Here is a 17,094-nt window from a genome sequence, read left to right as displayed (position 1 = left end):
CCTCCGGACTTAAAGAGGATGGGGAGGGAGGAGGATGAGGCAGAATCCAGATTTGGTAGTCGTGGGAATGTTGATGAAGTGAGCATGGGGGGAAAACCCCAACCCCGACCTACTAAGGGATGGGGTGTGCTGGGAGCATGGGAACACCTACAGCCCTGCCTGAGCTGCCCCGCCCCCCGCGCTGCCCACAGCCGCTGCCCGGCCACCCCGGCACCCGGAGCTCCCGACACCGGGAGCCGCGATGGCATCGCAGCCCGGGCACGGCAGCCGTCAGCGCGGCCGTGCTGTCAATCCCGCACCTCCCAGGGGCTTCCTCCCCGCCCCACGCCACAGCCACATCTGGGGCTGCCGGGAGAACACGAGCACGCAGGCAGGGAAGCGGGTGAGCAGCCGGAGGGGAGCCCGCAGAGCTGCACAGAGCGCAGCCCCCGCTTTATGGTCAGGAAGCACCGAGGAGACAGAGGTGCTGCGGAGGGAGGCAGCCGGGCATCCAGCGAGAGGCTTGTGCAGTTGGTTTCATGCCAGTTAGATTAACAGGTCCTCAAAAAGGTGCGCTAAAGTGAAAACAGTTTTATTGTTAGCTTGAAATCCGAACGTTAATTGTTTCATAAGTGCTTGCTCAGCCATCTCCAGTGATAACACGCGGATCCTTCAAAGTCACCGGGAACGGGAGGGGGCTATTTAGAGAGGGGAGAATAAGCAGACGTTGTAGCATGGCACACAACAGAGAACTTCGCTGGGAGGTGCAGACCGGGACAGCCCCGCGGGACACCTCTGGAATCCCAGGGAGAGAATTACCCGGACTCTGTATTGTTGTTGTAGAGGTGTTTTGGTTTTGGTTTTTTTTGGTTTTTTTTTTTGTTGTTTTTTTTTTTTTGTCTTTGTTTTAAGAAAAAAACTGAACAGAACACCAAGCGTCGTAATTTTCCGTACTAAGGCAGAGCTGCTGTAATGTTTCCTTCTTTCTTGTCCATTCGTATATTTTTACGGCTGAGCCAGTTCAGATCCAGCTATGATTTATGTGAATTAGTTTAGGTGTTGCCCAGATCAGGCACAGATTCAGTCAACCACAAAGAAGAAAGAAGTTTTTGGGAGGTTTTTTTTCTGGTTTTTTTTGTTTTTTTTTTTTTTTTTGTGCTTTGGTTCATACTTTCGAGTCATTAAAACCGGCACCCATCTCCCATCAAGAACAGCAAAAGTGACAGCTGGACTCTTTATAATGCCGTCAAAAATTCAAACTGCATTGAGCCAACAAGGGGGACATTTCACAGCAACCAGAGGATGCCTGGTAGTCAGGCGTGAATGCCAATGAGTCAAATGAAAGGGCAAAACAAAGTATGAGCCCCTGCTCTGCTCCACATCTCACATTGCATTACTCGGACTTTAAGAATTTCTAGGCTGACTTCGTTCATTTTGTTACATTTAAACTCTTCTATCCGAGGACCAGGGACTTTTTCCACAACCTCCTCCTCCCTCCCCGCCTGCTCCCACTCGTACTTCACCTCAAAAGATTTCTCCTTGCACAACTTCGGAGCCTGCATATATTTCTTTCAAAAAGCACTTTGGGCTTGCAACGTTCCAAAGCAGATAACATTGGGGGGTGTTTGATTTTTGGCTTGTTTTCTTTTAATCACCGAAGCGAAAACAAAGCATAATTACAGCTATTAAACCGATACGAGCGCCGATGTTAAAAACGCCAGGTCTTTGGGTTAATGCGCAGACAAGGAAAACCTATGAAGATATCCTAGCCAACGCTTGCTCTGCGGAGTCTACAGACCTCAGCACAGGCTTATCTCGTAGGCACTTGAGTAACTTTTTCTTCCCCATCTCTCCCTGCAGAAATCCCTCGGCTCCGGCTGTGTCAAACACGCGAGAAAACGCCTCCCCACCGCAACTTCCAACACCCTCGGCGCTACGAGCAGCGAGAAGTGACCTCCCCCTGAACACCTTACAGAGGGCAGAGGAGAGCGGACGGCCACAGTCCCCCCGGGGCGGCGGCTCCGCACCGTCCGCGCCTGGGGAAGGCGGCACGGCGGCGGAGCCCCCTCTTCTTACCTGCGCCCCCGCTGCCTCCCGCCAACCTGCCGGCCCAGGCGAGAGCGAAAAGCAAACAGCAGCGCCGCGAAAAGAAAACAGTGCCCATGATAATGATGCGATCCCCGGTGCCCGTCTGCGATAAGGGACGCGCTCGGGGCCGGCCGCGCGGAGCCGCCGGCGCTGACGCCCTGACAGCGCCCCGCTGATTCGCCGGGGCTCCCGCGGCGGGGGCGGTGCCGGGGCGGGCCGGGGACAGAGCCGCCCCCGCGCCCCGCCGCCCCGGGGAGGGGGTGCTCGGCCGCCGGGGAGCCCGTCCGTGGCTCGGGCGCTGCCCGGCGTGGCACAGCGGCCTGGCTGCTCCCGACAGGGAGGGGCGGCAGGGACCCTGCAGCATCGTACCCTCCGCGCTGCGCCCCTCCGAGGCTGCGGGCGCCGCCAGGGATAGATACGGACAGATACCCCCACACCGCGGCTGTGAGGGCAGACAGGTCGGCGGACACTGCCCATCTCCTTGGCAACCGCGGCTAGGGATCCTTCCCCCTTCTCGGGTTCAGGCTAAAAGACGACTTTTTTTTTTTTTTTTTCTGCCTACCTCCTAGCTTCGGCTAACTCGCTCGCGCTTGCCACGGGTTATCACCAGCCGCTGACTTCCTCCAGCGTTTTGAGGGCTTTGCTGCGGAGGCCAGTGCGCCTTTCTAGCCCTAGGTTTACTTCTCCAAGCCGTTCACTCGGGCCAACCACGAGCTCCGCAAGTGATCCCTGCGGCCCTGGCCCGGCCCGGAGGAATGCACTCCCCAAAATCATCTCCGCTCCAGACGAGCATATGAGTGTCGTTGTCACCACCACCTTGGAGGCGAAAATCCTGCACTTTTAAACCCAAACGTGAGACATTTCTCCCCTCCGAGCCAAGCTTCATGACCCTAAACCATTTCAGACTGTCTTTAAAGGACTGAAATAGCTGGCATACATCCCTTGTTACGGCCGTGCCGCCCCTCTTCGCTTTACACCTTTCTTTCACAGGTACCCTACTGCTGAAATGCTTTGCTACTTTTGGTTGTTTCAACTCCTAACTCCCCCGAGAGGCTGCCTGTCGTGTATGAGTTCCACTTGTCGTCTGGAAGATAAATAGACCCTGTTACAGCCTTAGATGCCTCTTTCTGACAAGTTCCTCCCAAATGTGCATATATGTCAGTACAATATACTTGCCCAGAAAGGAGCACTATTAAGTACTTTTAAGCTTGAAGAGATGGGAAGGAAATGTAAGAAAAACTGCTCAGTTCAGCTGCGTGTTTAGTAAAACTCCACACCACGGTCCTTGTCCTCCAATAAAACGAAACCACTACTACACAGTGCCAAAGCTGTTTGCTTTCCGCGTGTTTACACCTCTACTTTGGGCATTCCCGTCCTTAATCCCTTAGGGGTGGGGTTAGGGGTATTGCTATTTTAAATCCGGACGCCTATTTTTTTTTTTTTTATGTTACAGAGCTGAGGTGCAGCGGCGGATTCCATGCCCGAGTCTTCCATGGATACACCACGGCGCGTTGGTGCCTTGGAGGTCCCCAGAGAGGCCACACGGTGTCTTGGAGCGCCACCTCGTGACCGTCACGCCAGAGCCTTTATTTTCCAAGATTTTGGAAGGAGTTTTGTTCTAGGTGAAAAGTAAGGCTAATCTCTCTCCCCCCCCCCGCCCCCATTTGTTTCTTCTTTAAGTATTTCACAATTGGCCTTTTCATTCAATTTCATGGACTCATAATAAAATTTATTATGGGATAAATAATCCAAAAAAGTTTACATTTCATGAAGGAATCCACCAGAATTGTGGTTCAGCTATCAACTATTTCAACTTTTTTAAAAGCCACAGTGCAATGAAGAATTTTGCTAAAGCAACAAAATACTTTCACTGCCTTGGTGACTTGCTCTCTATCATGCATTGTGTCATGTTAGCTGCATCTGTTGAGTTACAGAAATCACCACACTTGTGCCTGACTCTATGCATTTATAATCTGTAACACCTGTATGGCACTCAGGAAAGGAAGTCCCTTTGGTCTAAATCTCACATTGTCTATATATGGCCTTGTATACTCCCAGGGTGGCATACAAAGCTAAAGATCATTCAGATCAGGTGTCCATCTTCTAGCAAGCTCGTTGTTTATTTCCTTAAACCAAGGTCCTGACAGATAGAATACATAAGGAAATACAAAAGTACTGTATTTATTAAAAGAGCACCTTAACAGTAAGCCAGGATTATCACATAAAATAAAGAACATCATCTACAATGCCAGGCTGAATATTTACAGATGGGTCATTTCAGAGTCTTTCTTGCTAAGGGACACATCTTAAAAAAGGGATCCTTATGGATTTTTACCTTTTGCACCTGTAATTATGTTCCTGTGCTTGGTTATAATAATCTAACATCATCTCTGTGTCAATTCCACAAATGATTCTATGAAAAATTTAATGTTAGAAGTAATGACCAAGCAGCTTCTTCCAATGTGGATGGCAAAAGGCAGATTCATGACTGCAAACCTGCTCTGGGTAAGGGGCATAAGCAAGAGCTACCTGGGCTGCAGATGGAGCCAGCCCAGCCTGAGGAGCACCTCCAGTGTTTCACCTCTCTACCAAAGTACTTTAGCTCTGCCTAAAAGCCTTTGGGCAGCACGTTAATTGGCTTCTAATGTTCTTCCATACTAATGCCCCTAAAGCTATTCCAATAAAATAATAATAATGCTTAATAATAAAAGAGATATGTTTTATTAGGATCAATCTCTTTACAGAATAGAAGGTCCATGAAAAGCTGCATATCAGGCAAGAGCATTAAAAAGAATTGTGGCTGCAGAACAGTACTCCCACCTTCAGAACACTTTCTCCCACAGATATGCACTATTCCAAAAGTGCTTTGAAAAGACAGAACAGCATCTGCAGAATTATTTGGTTTCCCGGTTTGCTATTTGTGAACACTTGACTACTGGGGCCACTGCTGCCTCAGGAGGCAACACAAGCTATTGATAGTGCTAGGAATCACAGCAGTCACTGAATAGCCTGTGCAAACTTGAACCAATTGCTTCTTCATTTCTGTTTCTCTTCCTTCTGTCCCTCTTGTCCATTTGCAGTGAAAGCCCACTGTAGCAGGGCCTATCTTTCACTGTATTAATACAGCACCTCTCAAAATAATATACTGTACTTATTTTGTCTGTTTCCCCAGTTACGGCTTTTATGAGTCCAGTGAGGCACATAAAGCCTGACCCTTTTAACTTCAATTCATCTCTTTTTCTGAACTGTACTTCAAAGAACCGAGAGAGATCTGGATCCCTTGAATAGGGGACAACGAATCCATGTGTCAGAATCTGTGCTGGGAGCACCTACACTTTGAACCCTGAACCATGTATCTCCAAAGTTTACTTAAATACTTTCTATTAGGAAGGAACAATGCAAGCCCAACTCTTCAAAGCAATATAGACCATTCTGCATTTGTTTACATATAACTTTTGATACTAACAGGCAATAAACATGCATAGCACCACATACTTGATGCTGTATTACTTCTTTCCAGGAAAATACAGCATAAGTTTCCAGGAAGTCAAGTAGAAGCATGCAGCTGAAGTAATTCAATGCTTTGTTCTTGTACATGGGAATAAAAAACAACAACAACAAATGTCTACCATAATCCATAACGAAAGTTTTGCACAAGAAAATTCGGTGTATAAGGGGATGAGGATTTTTTTTTTTTTCTTTTTTTCCCTAATTGGAGGAAATGGGGAATTACAGAGCAGCTGCTGTAACAGATAAGAGGGGACATTTATTCCATAGCTTTGGTGAGATCACAATCAGTTTTATCTCACTCTCCCATCAATATGATGGGAGACAATATGTGAAACCTTGTGGAACTAGTGGCAAATTTGGATATTCTGGGAAAAAAAAAGGTGGAAGTCAGTGCCAGGTTTTGAAGAGAAACATCAACTCATGCTTGAGGACATCTACTCTCTGTGCTGTTACCTTCCTCCAAAATTTGTCACCTGCTTCATCCAGCTATTCCTCCCCTTTCATTGCCAAGGTGCCAAAAGAGATGAAGACTCATGCAAAAGCACTTCCTTAAACATGTAATTAGTTTAACACAGTGGATGATGAGGCTCAAAACACCTTACTTAACATTACTATCTACAAATCCATAAGTTTCTTTCCTCTTAAGTGTGTCATGAACAGTTTTCTATTCAGAAAAACACTTTAACATTTGTGTTAAATGGCAGGAGAGGAGTGAGTTACTGGGAAGAGTAATGTTTGTTTTTTTCCCCCCTGCTTGAATTATAACCACTGAGAGGGAAAGATGAAAACATTAATGAAGAGATGGAAAATACCACCATCACCTTGAAAAGTAGAGTAGATCCTCCTTTAGTGGTACTCCAGCCTAGTAAAAGTATACTTTGCCAAGATGAAGGTTACATCTCAAACAGGTGAATAAGGACTTGATGCATAAAGAGCAGGATAAAACTTTATAACCATCATTATACAGGAGATTTGTAACAGCAGTCTCTCTTAAAATTAATAAGGGTCACCTCTAAAATCTGCATGAAAGAACACACAAAACAAGGTTGTGCCTACTACCTGCTTTGAAATTATACCTTAGCAGGTGGGAGATGATGAGAAAGACCTGTGGAAGCGTAGAGCTGAAAAGAATAACTTCTAAAAGTCCTGTTTGATAAGTCTGTTGCTAAAATAGTTTCAGAAATGCTAGCAATGTGTCCTTGTGTTCACAAGGAGATTCACAATGCAGTGGCATTCTGAAATGGCTTGGTTTTAGGAAGTAGAGGCATGAGGGAGTCAGAAGGGAAATATCAAGGAGAAAAAAAATCCAATTGATCTTTGTCCATCCACTAGCTTTACACTAGAGTAGGATGAAAATTTTAACTTAATGATTCCTCCACTGAGGACTTCAAAACAGTAACTTGTGCTAGTACAAGTTCTTGCTCCTAATCTGCTGCAGATTACTTGCCATTGTATTTTAGCATTAGCACTTCAGTTAGTCTCAAAATGAATCTCACAGATTATTGTGATTGCAAAGAAATATGTATTGCTAATGCTCTAACATGCAATCTTCTTGAACACCTGGGACTGCACACTCCAAAAATGTCAAGCAACTCAGAGGAAACTACTGTCTTCAGTGTTTTAGGCTTATCACAGTTAGTTAAAATCTTAAATTCTGAATAGTCATTAACTGCTCTGGATAGCAAACTGCACAGTACAACAAACAGCATTCTAGTAACACAGCAGATGAGAGAAAGCTTTTGGGTTGTTTTAGAAAACATTTTCTGATCTCTTGTTTGAAAGTGAACTTTTTCTCAAAAATGGCTACAGATGGCTCTAATTTCTTCTTCAAAGCACTTTAGGCCCTCAGGCTGAGGTACTTTCTGTTGTACCCATGATTTGTGGTCAGCTATCAGTTCCCTTTCCCATTCTAATCAAGGCCCTGAACATGCAAGGAACACTGAAGCATGTACATATTTATCAGCAGGACTACTCTTGCCTATAGACTTCTGCAAAGACTGTCTCAGCAGGCTTGGGATTGTGTAGTGCAGGATAAAGAGAAGAGGCCCTGCCCTCCACTCACATTCCCTTTATCCTTCAGCACAGTTCAAAACCAGCTGTGGGGAGTAACATGGCTCTAATCCACATGGGCAGTCCTCTCTGCTCTGTGGAACACACCATGGCAGCAGTTCAGAGGCAAAAGCTGATTCAGCTTCACAGAACGCTTAATATTGTGAAATTTTATTTTTTTTCAATTCAGAGCCCTGCCTACCTGTTCTACTTTCCCTCAAAAAAATGTTAAAAAAAGAAAAAAAAAGAAAAAAATTAAGCACAAAACCCAGCACAAACCAAAAGCACTCACAAAAGCCCCAGGACTTCCAGAGGCTGCAAATTTCAACTGCAGCCTGGCAGAGAAGCTGCAGATGTGGGTGAGTTGGCAGGACAACTTGACAAATCATGGGAAGTTCTTGTAAGACTCCTGCAACAATTCTTTTAAACCTTTCCTGATCCAAAACAATTTAATTTTTAACATTAAAAGCAACAACAAGACTCCAGGAAAATTCCAACAGAAGCTTTTTCATAAAATGTAATTTTTTCCTGACTCTACAATTCTACAAACAATTAAAGGTTATTTCTCAGGACACCTTCCTGCAGAAAGGAAGGAAAAAAATATCTGTAATGCAGCCAGCTCCTGCAATTTTTCTCCTTCCCTACCCTCCCAGCCACTGAGAGCTAGAGTGAGATTTGTGTACTAATTTGAAATTCTGCATTCCTCAGGGAGGCCCACAGTACCAAAGCTGCTCTCAAGATTTTCCCTTTAATTTGCTGTAATATGAAGAGAGTCCAATGCTGTTGAAACTTAGATAGTTTTGCATTGCAGCATCTGTTCAATTTACTGCAGGGACAGAAATTCTTCCATCAAAACCAGCTGGAGGACTAAGCACCACGTCAGAGCATCAATTCCTTTACCAATCCAAGTCCAAGCCAGCTATGTAGCGGGAGCTATGTAGTACAGATTTCTTAAAATCAGTGTGCTTATTTTAGTTCAAGTGTAAACATATACTCATCCCCTTGTTTAGCTGCAGTCTTTACTGCACGCAATCCAGAATTTAAGAGCTCATTGCCATATAAACTTAAACAAGAAGCCTATTACGAAAGATGTGATTGAGTTCAAGCCATCACTTTATCCATTAAGCCTGGCGTATTACCAGTAACAACTTTTATCGTAGGCAAAATTGGTGTAGACCAAGTAAAGTTGTATTCCAATGTAGGTACCTATATTGAAATATAGATGCATGTAATTCTTTGTACTGTAATTAAATGCATTTTAATTCAGTTGCTCTGTTCCTTCAATACAGCTGAACTGAGATGAGCTTTGATCAGGAAGCCTGCATCTCCCCTGTTGTGATTGTAGCCTTAACCTCTTCAGCTGTGAAAAAATATTATAAAACACTCCAGCTGTCATCTGGCAGGACCAGTGAGTATCAGGGGGATAGCAGCAGAAATTTAGGCCTGTAGCATGAGCACTGTGGGGCTCATTGGTGAGAAATAACTTTCAGAGCAGTGCAACACCACAATCAAAGGTTCAGAAAGAGAACAAGCAGGGTCCTGTCTCTCATAGTCCTGTAGTAACTCTTTTCCATCTCTAGGCAGGCTCAGATTAGCTAAGAATTGTGACAATTAAGATGTTTCAATGGTTTTCCAGTAAACAGAATAGGGCTTCTGAAAAAAGAAGAATTCAAAACAGGGAAAAGACTTTTTCCTAATTATCTTTTAAGGAAGAAGGATAAATCTCACAATAGGATCTTTAAAATACTTGGATGAAGCATTGAAAATTATTGAAAAGTTAATATTCTCATAAAGACAACAAAGTCTAGAGATGCCAAGATTATTGTATAATTTATATTAAATTAATAACATTTTTACAATTTAAAATTATATTAAATATACATTATTAAGTAGAATTATATTAATTTTATAATTTATATCAGCTGTGTTCCTCACATTTTTAGATATTCAAATGCTTAAAATGTTGATGTTGAACACTTATGAACCTCACCACCAGTGAAAATGAATATGTTTTAATTGGAAAGACTAGACAAAGGAAATGAAAAATGAAAGTTCGACCTAAGGATACAGTTGGGTGCTTAGGGTTTTAATGGGGATACTATAAATACAATTCAGTTCACATGGAACTGGAAGAAGTTCAGACACAGCTTCTTTGTGCTGCTACCTATTCCTGTTGTTGCTCTTTGCAGGAACTCTTGTGCTTTCCTTTAGACTCCAACATGCAGAGAAACGCCTGCAATAGGAAAGTTCATGTCTTGTGTAGAACAATGCTGCACTTGTCAACACACCAGACAAATCTGATGGAACCAGGCTATCATGATCTTCGTGGTTTACAAGAAACTTCCTACAGAGAAGATACTGCAGAAAATATCTAAGCTCAAATCTTTGCCTCAGATTTTTCTACCACATCAACTAATGGCTCCCCTTCTTTAAACAAAACAAGACAAAGAAAGTCTATGCACCTGTGTGTGTTGATTTTTGCAGTTCTAACCTGAGTTTAACAAAAAAAAGGTCAGCAAATCTTCTTTCCTTCTAGCACATTTTTCCCAAGTCCCAGGACTCTATTTCAGCAGGTATTGCAGGGGTGTTTCAGGGTAATTGCAGTTGCTGTGAGGGAACCTGTTGCTCACAGGCCATGTTGGCACAGACTCCAGCCCTGTTTCCTAACACGGCTGTGAAGGGTCCAGCAGAGATCCCGCTACAGCACAGAAGGGGAACACCACTCCTCAGACCCCTCATACTGCCATCATGTTGCATTTCAATGGTAGAGTGCATATCTGACACATTTTCCCAGTAATCATGTTTAAAAAGCCCAGGAATTAAAGCATTCTGGTGGCCTACTTCATCCTTAAAAGCACACTCAGCTTGGTTACACACTTGCAGAGGCTTTGAAAATGCATCATTCTATCCAAATATACAGTGATGATTCCAGAACCACTTGGAAGCCCCAATTATACTTTTCTGCTAAATGAGTTCTCCTCCCTAAGGACTCTCCAGAGGAGCCTGTGCTTTAGTGCACTAAGCTACCTATGATAGCTGAAGCTCAGACTAACTGAATTCCTGACAGGCAGCTGCAGTTTCAGCTGGTGTGAAATGGCAAATAAAAGAGAAGATTATCAAATACAATTAAATGCAGCATCCTCAGGAGGCCTGGATATAGAAAGGGTAAAATTCCACTCACCTTAATCCTGCATATTATTTTGTTCTATTGAAAGGCCATGGCTGAATGAATAAAGAAGGACAGCAGGATTTAGTTTCAAATGTTCATTGCTTCTCTTTTCAAATTACATGAAATACATAGTGCAGACCTATTATTAGTGTTGCCTTTTTTTAGTATTATTATATCATTAGAGATGGATTGGATTAACACAGGTATAGTAAATTACAGTGAAAGGAGTTTACAGAAGATTACAGGATAGTAAAGCTTCATAAAAGTGTGCTCAGAGAGCTGGTGAAATCAGAAAATTGTATACTATCACAAAGTGAAAATACAGCAGGCATAAGATACTGACTGCTTGAAAGCTCCTGGGTAAATTCTCATCATTCTTCAACTTAAATGACACATCTAAAATAATTTGGAATTAATTTCAATCAAATATGGTAGAGTTAGAGAAAGAAAATCAGTACTTGTGTCACCAATTTCCCAATGAAAGAAACCTTGGACACCAAAAAAGCCAGATGTATGTAGATACATGTGTCAAGACTGCAGATAGTACATGCAAATTCTCTTGATGTTCAGAACCTCCATGAAACATAGCATCTCTTTTTTTTTACCTAGAAATAGACAGCTCCACCTACATGTTTGTATGGAGCCGACACTGAACATGAAAGTACCTACCTTCTACAGCTTTCCCTGTTTTGTCTTCAGCTGGTGTTTAATCAGGGCATTAAATGCTTGAACAGGATCTCAAGTTTCATCTTCTTTTTACCTCTGAAAGTCCAACCCCGCAACTCAGACTAATGGAGAGCTTTCTGCTGGCTTTATTTGGCCTTCAGTTGCACACTCAGGTTTGTGTCACGGGTATGCAAACCGTGCAACATCTAAACAGCAAGATAAACAGCTCTGCAGAGTGCAGAACAGCAGTGTCAGCCCTGTGGGGGGCTTGCACTCCATGTCCCAGTTCAACCTGAACACAACTGAGGTGTAGTAGAGCCCACATCTCTCTCTGCAGGGGAGGAATAACTTGAGCAGCTGGGCAACAGCAGCAAGTGCTGGCACTCAGAGTCATCTGGGCCTCACTTGGTGCTTTCACGGCTTGCCAGCTACAGCAACTGCACGCTTCATTTTGGGGAGAAAACAAAATAGGAACTCTGTCTTTGGATACCAAAGTTACATAAAAGTCACTCCACACTAGGAACTGAGAGGGTGCAACTCCAGAATCACTCCTATATCAAGGTATAGAAATTCCAGCAAGTCTCAAATTTGCAATTTCAAAAATTATTTATGATGAGGCCAGCATTGTGCAACTCTCTTCTGTTTAAAGAGATTGATAAATATTCATGAATCAGGTCTCACAACACAGAAAAGCGGAGTATTATTCTCCCCTAGTAAAAATAAGGGAAAGATCAGATACAGAAAGATACGGAGAGGTTGAATTACTTTCTCAGGTTCACACGGGAAGTTTGGAAAACCAAGAAATGGAGTCAGAGCCAGGATTTTGGAAGGATTTTCAGGTGTCGCCACTATAAATGTAAGAGTAGCTTGACACAGGGACTGCAAGCTGTGTTCCTGTTTGAAATCAGGCCACTCTAGAGGGTCCACAATTAGGTAACCACTGGTACTAATGACCTTGGCAAAACTTAGTCCCTATTCTTGACTGCTGCTCCACAACCTTCATTACTGCAAAGTGCAGCGTGCTGTCCTACCAAAATACAGTGGGAGCCAATTGAAGGCTGTAACTTATCCCTAGGTACCCAAAAATCAAAGCCCCACATTCATTAAGCACTGTTTTCTTTTCTAATCAGTTCAACAGAGCTTAAGTGTATTGTTTTTACACTAGAAATTTGCGATAAGTCCTGGGTATTGAAGAACAGTTATGTGCCAAGAAATCCTTTCACTCAAAAATAGGTGATTACAACAGCTTCTATAAATATAAATTGTTTTACAGCCAAATACAGACATATAGTTTTCACTGAAATTAAGCCAGCAAATCTCTTCTGCCAGAACTATAACAATAATCATGCTGATAGTGTTATTTCAGTTTACCAAAAGCCAGAATCCAATATGCAACAAATTAGATCAAGCACCAAAAGATAAGCAATGTGAAAGGAAATGAATACTAATAAAGAAGTTTAAATGTTTACATTAAGAGCAGTGTATAAAATGTGAGGTGTTATTTTTGAGACACACAAGCAGCCAGCCTTCCAACTCAGCTGCTGAATTATTAGTCTTACTGATCTCCTACTGCATGATTTTTTACACCACAAAAGCCATTTGCTCTCAATGGAACACAGGCACTGAAAAGACAATAGTCATAAAAAGATTTGCAGTCTGGAACTTCAAAGAAATTATATTCCAATTTTGGCAGTTTACTAGGAATAAGAACCCAAACTGCCATTGCTGAATGTATCCTTTGACTGTAACTATAATTTAAAAGCATTGTCTGATGTAATTTCTTTTTTTTTCCTCACAGTGATTCCAGGCCAATTATTTATCCCCCCTCCCCCATAAGAATAGTGTTTTGAAGTCAGCCAATGAAACATGTTTTATTTAAGGACTATATTCCTGGAGCAATGGAACGGATTCTTTGGAGACCTAAAGGTTGCAGAGCACTTCATTAGTTCCACATAATGAAAGAATGGTGCAATTGAAGGAGGTCTCTAAGGGAGAATGGTGTGAAAATTAGAGACTCGTCTGCTCACTTGCAAAAAGAAAAAAAAAAAGAAAAAGAAAAGAAAAAATAAAGGAAAAAATTGAGAAAAAGGAAAGAAGGGGGAAAGAAGAGGGGAAAAAAGAAGAAAAATGAGAAAAGGAAAAAAAAAAGTGGATTTTCTAAATAAAGCACACTGTCTCCATTCAGCCCATGGAGAAAGGGTGCCTACTCAATCCTCTTACCATTGACAATATAATAAAACCAGAGGAACTTTTTTGAAGTAGATCTGCACATTCCACATTTGGATTGAGGGGCAATGGACTGTTTAAATTGCTATTTACATTTCCAGCTGTTTTACCAGTGATTTGCCCAACTTAATAGCTCTTTAAGCTTTTAAACAAGAAAATAGCTATTCTCACGACTCAAAGAAGAAACCATGGTTATTTCAGTCTGCCTCTATTGTAAAAGGCTTAGACCCCTCTCTCTTTATAGATGCCCTTCCCTTTATAGTACTTCCCTTTTCCATCTCCTCCTTTTTTCTAAACCTTCTTCCATCTTTTTAGCTCACTTTTTACATTATATACTTTTAGCACCATAATGTATCTTTGCTGGTACTGCTCATTCAAGGAAAGTGTTTGCAAGTAGTCACCAAGGTTCCCAAGAGAGGGAACCTTAAGTTAGATGGAAAATCAGATTTGCATGTATAATCTTCTGCTAGTTATTGGGGAGTTAGTCCATGTTAAACAAATGTCCTACAGCTATTGAAAAATGTATATTTATTTATCCAATTTCCTCTGGGGATATATTAAAAAAACCTAGACGTGTGTACAGACATAATGTAAACTGTATTTTCTGCTTATTTTTCAGGCAAAGTGGAAGAAGGGCAAAGGGGAAGTCCACAGATAAGAATGAGACCAAGATGAAAGGTTAAAATAGAAGGGAGGTTATTTCATAGTGCCTCTATAAAAAACTGCAATTATCTTGTTGTAATTTGAACCTATTAGCTTGTTTAAATTGGTGCTAATAAACTGTAAAATCATGAAGAAGAAATTCAAAAACAAAACCCACCTCCTCCTTTTCCCCAGATCAAAGCTTCAATGTTTTCCTTTTATTTAACCTAAATGTCCCCTGTGTTTACAGATGATTGCAACCCTAGTCAGACAGTGGAGCAAAAAACCAAATCTAAACCTTGCAGGAAGTGGTAGCAGCAACTCTGATTAAAACTTTTGAAATGAGTACAGTTCAGTAAAGAAAATTTTTGCAGTAGTCGGAAAAATATGTTATTTTTAGGTTGTATCCGAATTCAAATATTTTTAGAGAAATTAATTGCAACTGGCATAACACCAGACAGCTATGATTTTCTTTTAAAGGTAACACTTAATATTTAACAGTTATACAATCTAAACTACACATATTCTAAACTAAAATTCACATTTTTTGGCAAGGTTTGTAAAAGTTAGTTTATGATCCCCAGACCAGGCAAACGTGTCCTGGTGTCACACACTGGCACATCACTGACAACACAGCCGTGTTACCAGGCAAGACAGGACCAACAATCAATGGGTACTTGAATTACTGTGACTGTAAGAAAATCGGCTTGAAACAGAACCATCTGCTCCCTTTAGAAAGGAAGTGAGAAAACTTGCACACCTGAACACTGAAAGGTGACAGAGTTCTAGAGGAATCAGGTTTAAGGGTAAATCAGGTGCTATCTTTGCCTACAAAGGAAAAAAAAAATACCAAACAGCATGAAAGCCAAGGTCCAGTAGAAGCCACAAAAAACTGGAGAATCATCAAAAAAGTCTAAGCACAATTAGACTTTATGAATTTTTTTAGTGAAAAGAAATTCCATTGTATTTTAGTACTCTGCAGGAGGGTTGAAAACAAGCAGTATTTAGCAGAATTTTTTATGGCAAACTCTTGCCTTAGATTTTGAAAATTCTGAGGGAACTCTGCTATTAATACTAAAAAGGATACAAATATACATGGGGTGGGGGCAGTGGGACAGAAGGGGGGAGATTTTGTAAACATTTAATGTGACAAATCCAGCTCTGTTTTAGTACTGTTGAAAAAGAGCTGCCTTAGGAGCTGCCTTATGAATTTTGATACTCTGGATATATTCCCCTAGCCTTAGTTTCAACAGCTAAAAAAACATTAAAATCCATCTTTGCTGAAGTTCCTAACAAAAGAGGAGTTTTAAAAAAAAGCTACTGTGTAGAACATGGAAATAATTAACTTGTGGGCCAGTCTATTATCAGCCAACAAGCTGTGCAGTAGAGTAGCCACAGGAAGTTGCACTGAGTAAAAAAATGTTTGAAAGTAAAATTTTCCAGCACTGGGCAAGATTAAGAGAGACAAACTCCTGTGAGCATCTGCACTAAAACCAACAGTTTAGAGTATTCAAGAATCAGGACCCATTCTTGAGCTGCAGGAGCCCTGTATTAGAGAATTCATTTGTATGAAAACACTACTTTGTCTCAAACATGGAAGTTTTACTGCCAAAAGAGCCATAGTAAAAGATCAATGACAACCTGTGCACTATATGAAGAGTTTTACATTTTATACAGCATTCAGCTGCTACAGCCACCAGATCTCAGTAGTATGTCCTGACAAATCTCATTAGGCTTCTTCCTGCTCTATTAAAATCACTGGAGGTTAGGAAAGAAGGATCAAAACTATGTTGTGCTGCCTGATAGATTTTATATTTGCATATTTTCTAACACAGGAAAGATTTAACCTAGCAACTACGATTTCTCTAAGAAATGCATAATACATTGTCGTGGTTTTGAACCAGTAATTAACAAAAAGGGGAAAAAAGGATTATTTATTTCTTGCTGTGAGATATGGATTAAAACAAGAGCAAACCAGGCATAATACTTAAAAGGAATAAAGAAAGTTTATTGACAAACTACAAGAATAAGAACACTAGAATAAACTTTTAGAAAAACCTTTTCATTTCTCACTGCTCACCATTCTTTTGTTCACATGACAACAGAGACAAAAACTTTAGAATTTTGATGGTTTAAACAGTCCTAATTCTTTCTATAGTATTTTCCTCAGTTTCTGTAGAGAAACAGAAGTTCCTTTCTGTTAATTTATGGAGTTTCTCACAAGAAAGCTATTTTGTTATAGTTTTCTGTTTCCTTGATATCAGCTGCCCAGAGCTGCTGTTATCAAAGCTCACTCTTCTCATTCCACATCACTCTGAAATGTGTTATGGGTCATGATGTTTAGGGATAGTATTTTTAAGGATAAGTTAGTCAAAGGCAAAAAGTATTCTTCATCTGTTTCTGTGAGCTTCACTAGAAAACAGTTTTTTCATTGCCTCTCAAGGCTTCAAATCTCCCAGCACTTCACTATACCACAATTACTCTACTTTTTACTCAAATTTACACTTTGAACACTCTATTCCTCCCCATACACTATCATGAATTAAAAGAGTTCTTTTCAGGACTTTATTGTCCATCCCCATAGTTTTAACAGAAAGATATTTCAGCTTAATTAAAGCATCTTCTTAATTCTCTACCTTTCTTGAAGTTTCTTTTCTTTCTTGCCACTAGTAGTTTATAAAGTCTCTTTTCATGTTGATCACTTTCCTTTTCTCTCTCTGGATAAAAAGATTAATCCGCAAGTCTCATCTGGATAAGAAAGAGTT

The 17,094-nt window shown here is 41.4% G+C and overlaps 1 protein-coding gene and 1 long non-coding RNA gene across 2 annotated transcripts in view; one reads left to right on the top strand and one right to left on the bottom strand.

The window, feature by feature from the left end:
- The window catches only part of LOC131573640 (signal peptide, CUB and EGF-like domain-containing protein 1), a 199,350-nt gene extending 196,919 nt beyond the window's left edge, over positions 1–2,431 (bottom strand). Inside the window, exon 1 of the mRNA XM_058827792.1 lies at positions 2,056–2,431. Within this exon, the coding sequence (XP_058683775.1) occupies positions 2,056–2,431 (376 nt within the window). The remainder of the gene's footprint in view (positions 1–2,055) is intronic.
- On the top strand, positions 2,387–14,477 carry LOC131573641 (uncharacterized). The gene is made up of 3 exons (XR_009276225.1): positions 2,387–2,525; positions 3,521–3,696; positions 14,307–14,477. It is a non-coding gene; the product is annotated as an uncharacterized LOC131573641 (long non-coding RNA).
- The last annotated feature ends 2,617 nt before the right edge of the window (positions 14,478–17,094 follow it).

The sequence above is a fragment of the Poecile atricapillus genome, chromosome Z (genome assembly GCF_030490865.1).
Source record: "Poecile atricapillus isolate bPoeAtr1 chromosome Z, bPoeAtr1.hap1, whole genome shotgun sequence".
NCBI classification, from domain to species: Eukaryota; Metazoa; Chordata; class Aves; order Passeriformes; family Paridae; genus Poecile; species Poecile atricapillus.
The sequence above is the reverse complement of the archived record's forward strand: the minus strand, read 5'-3'. Positions and strand labels throughout refer to the sequence as shown.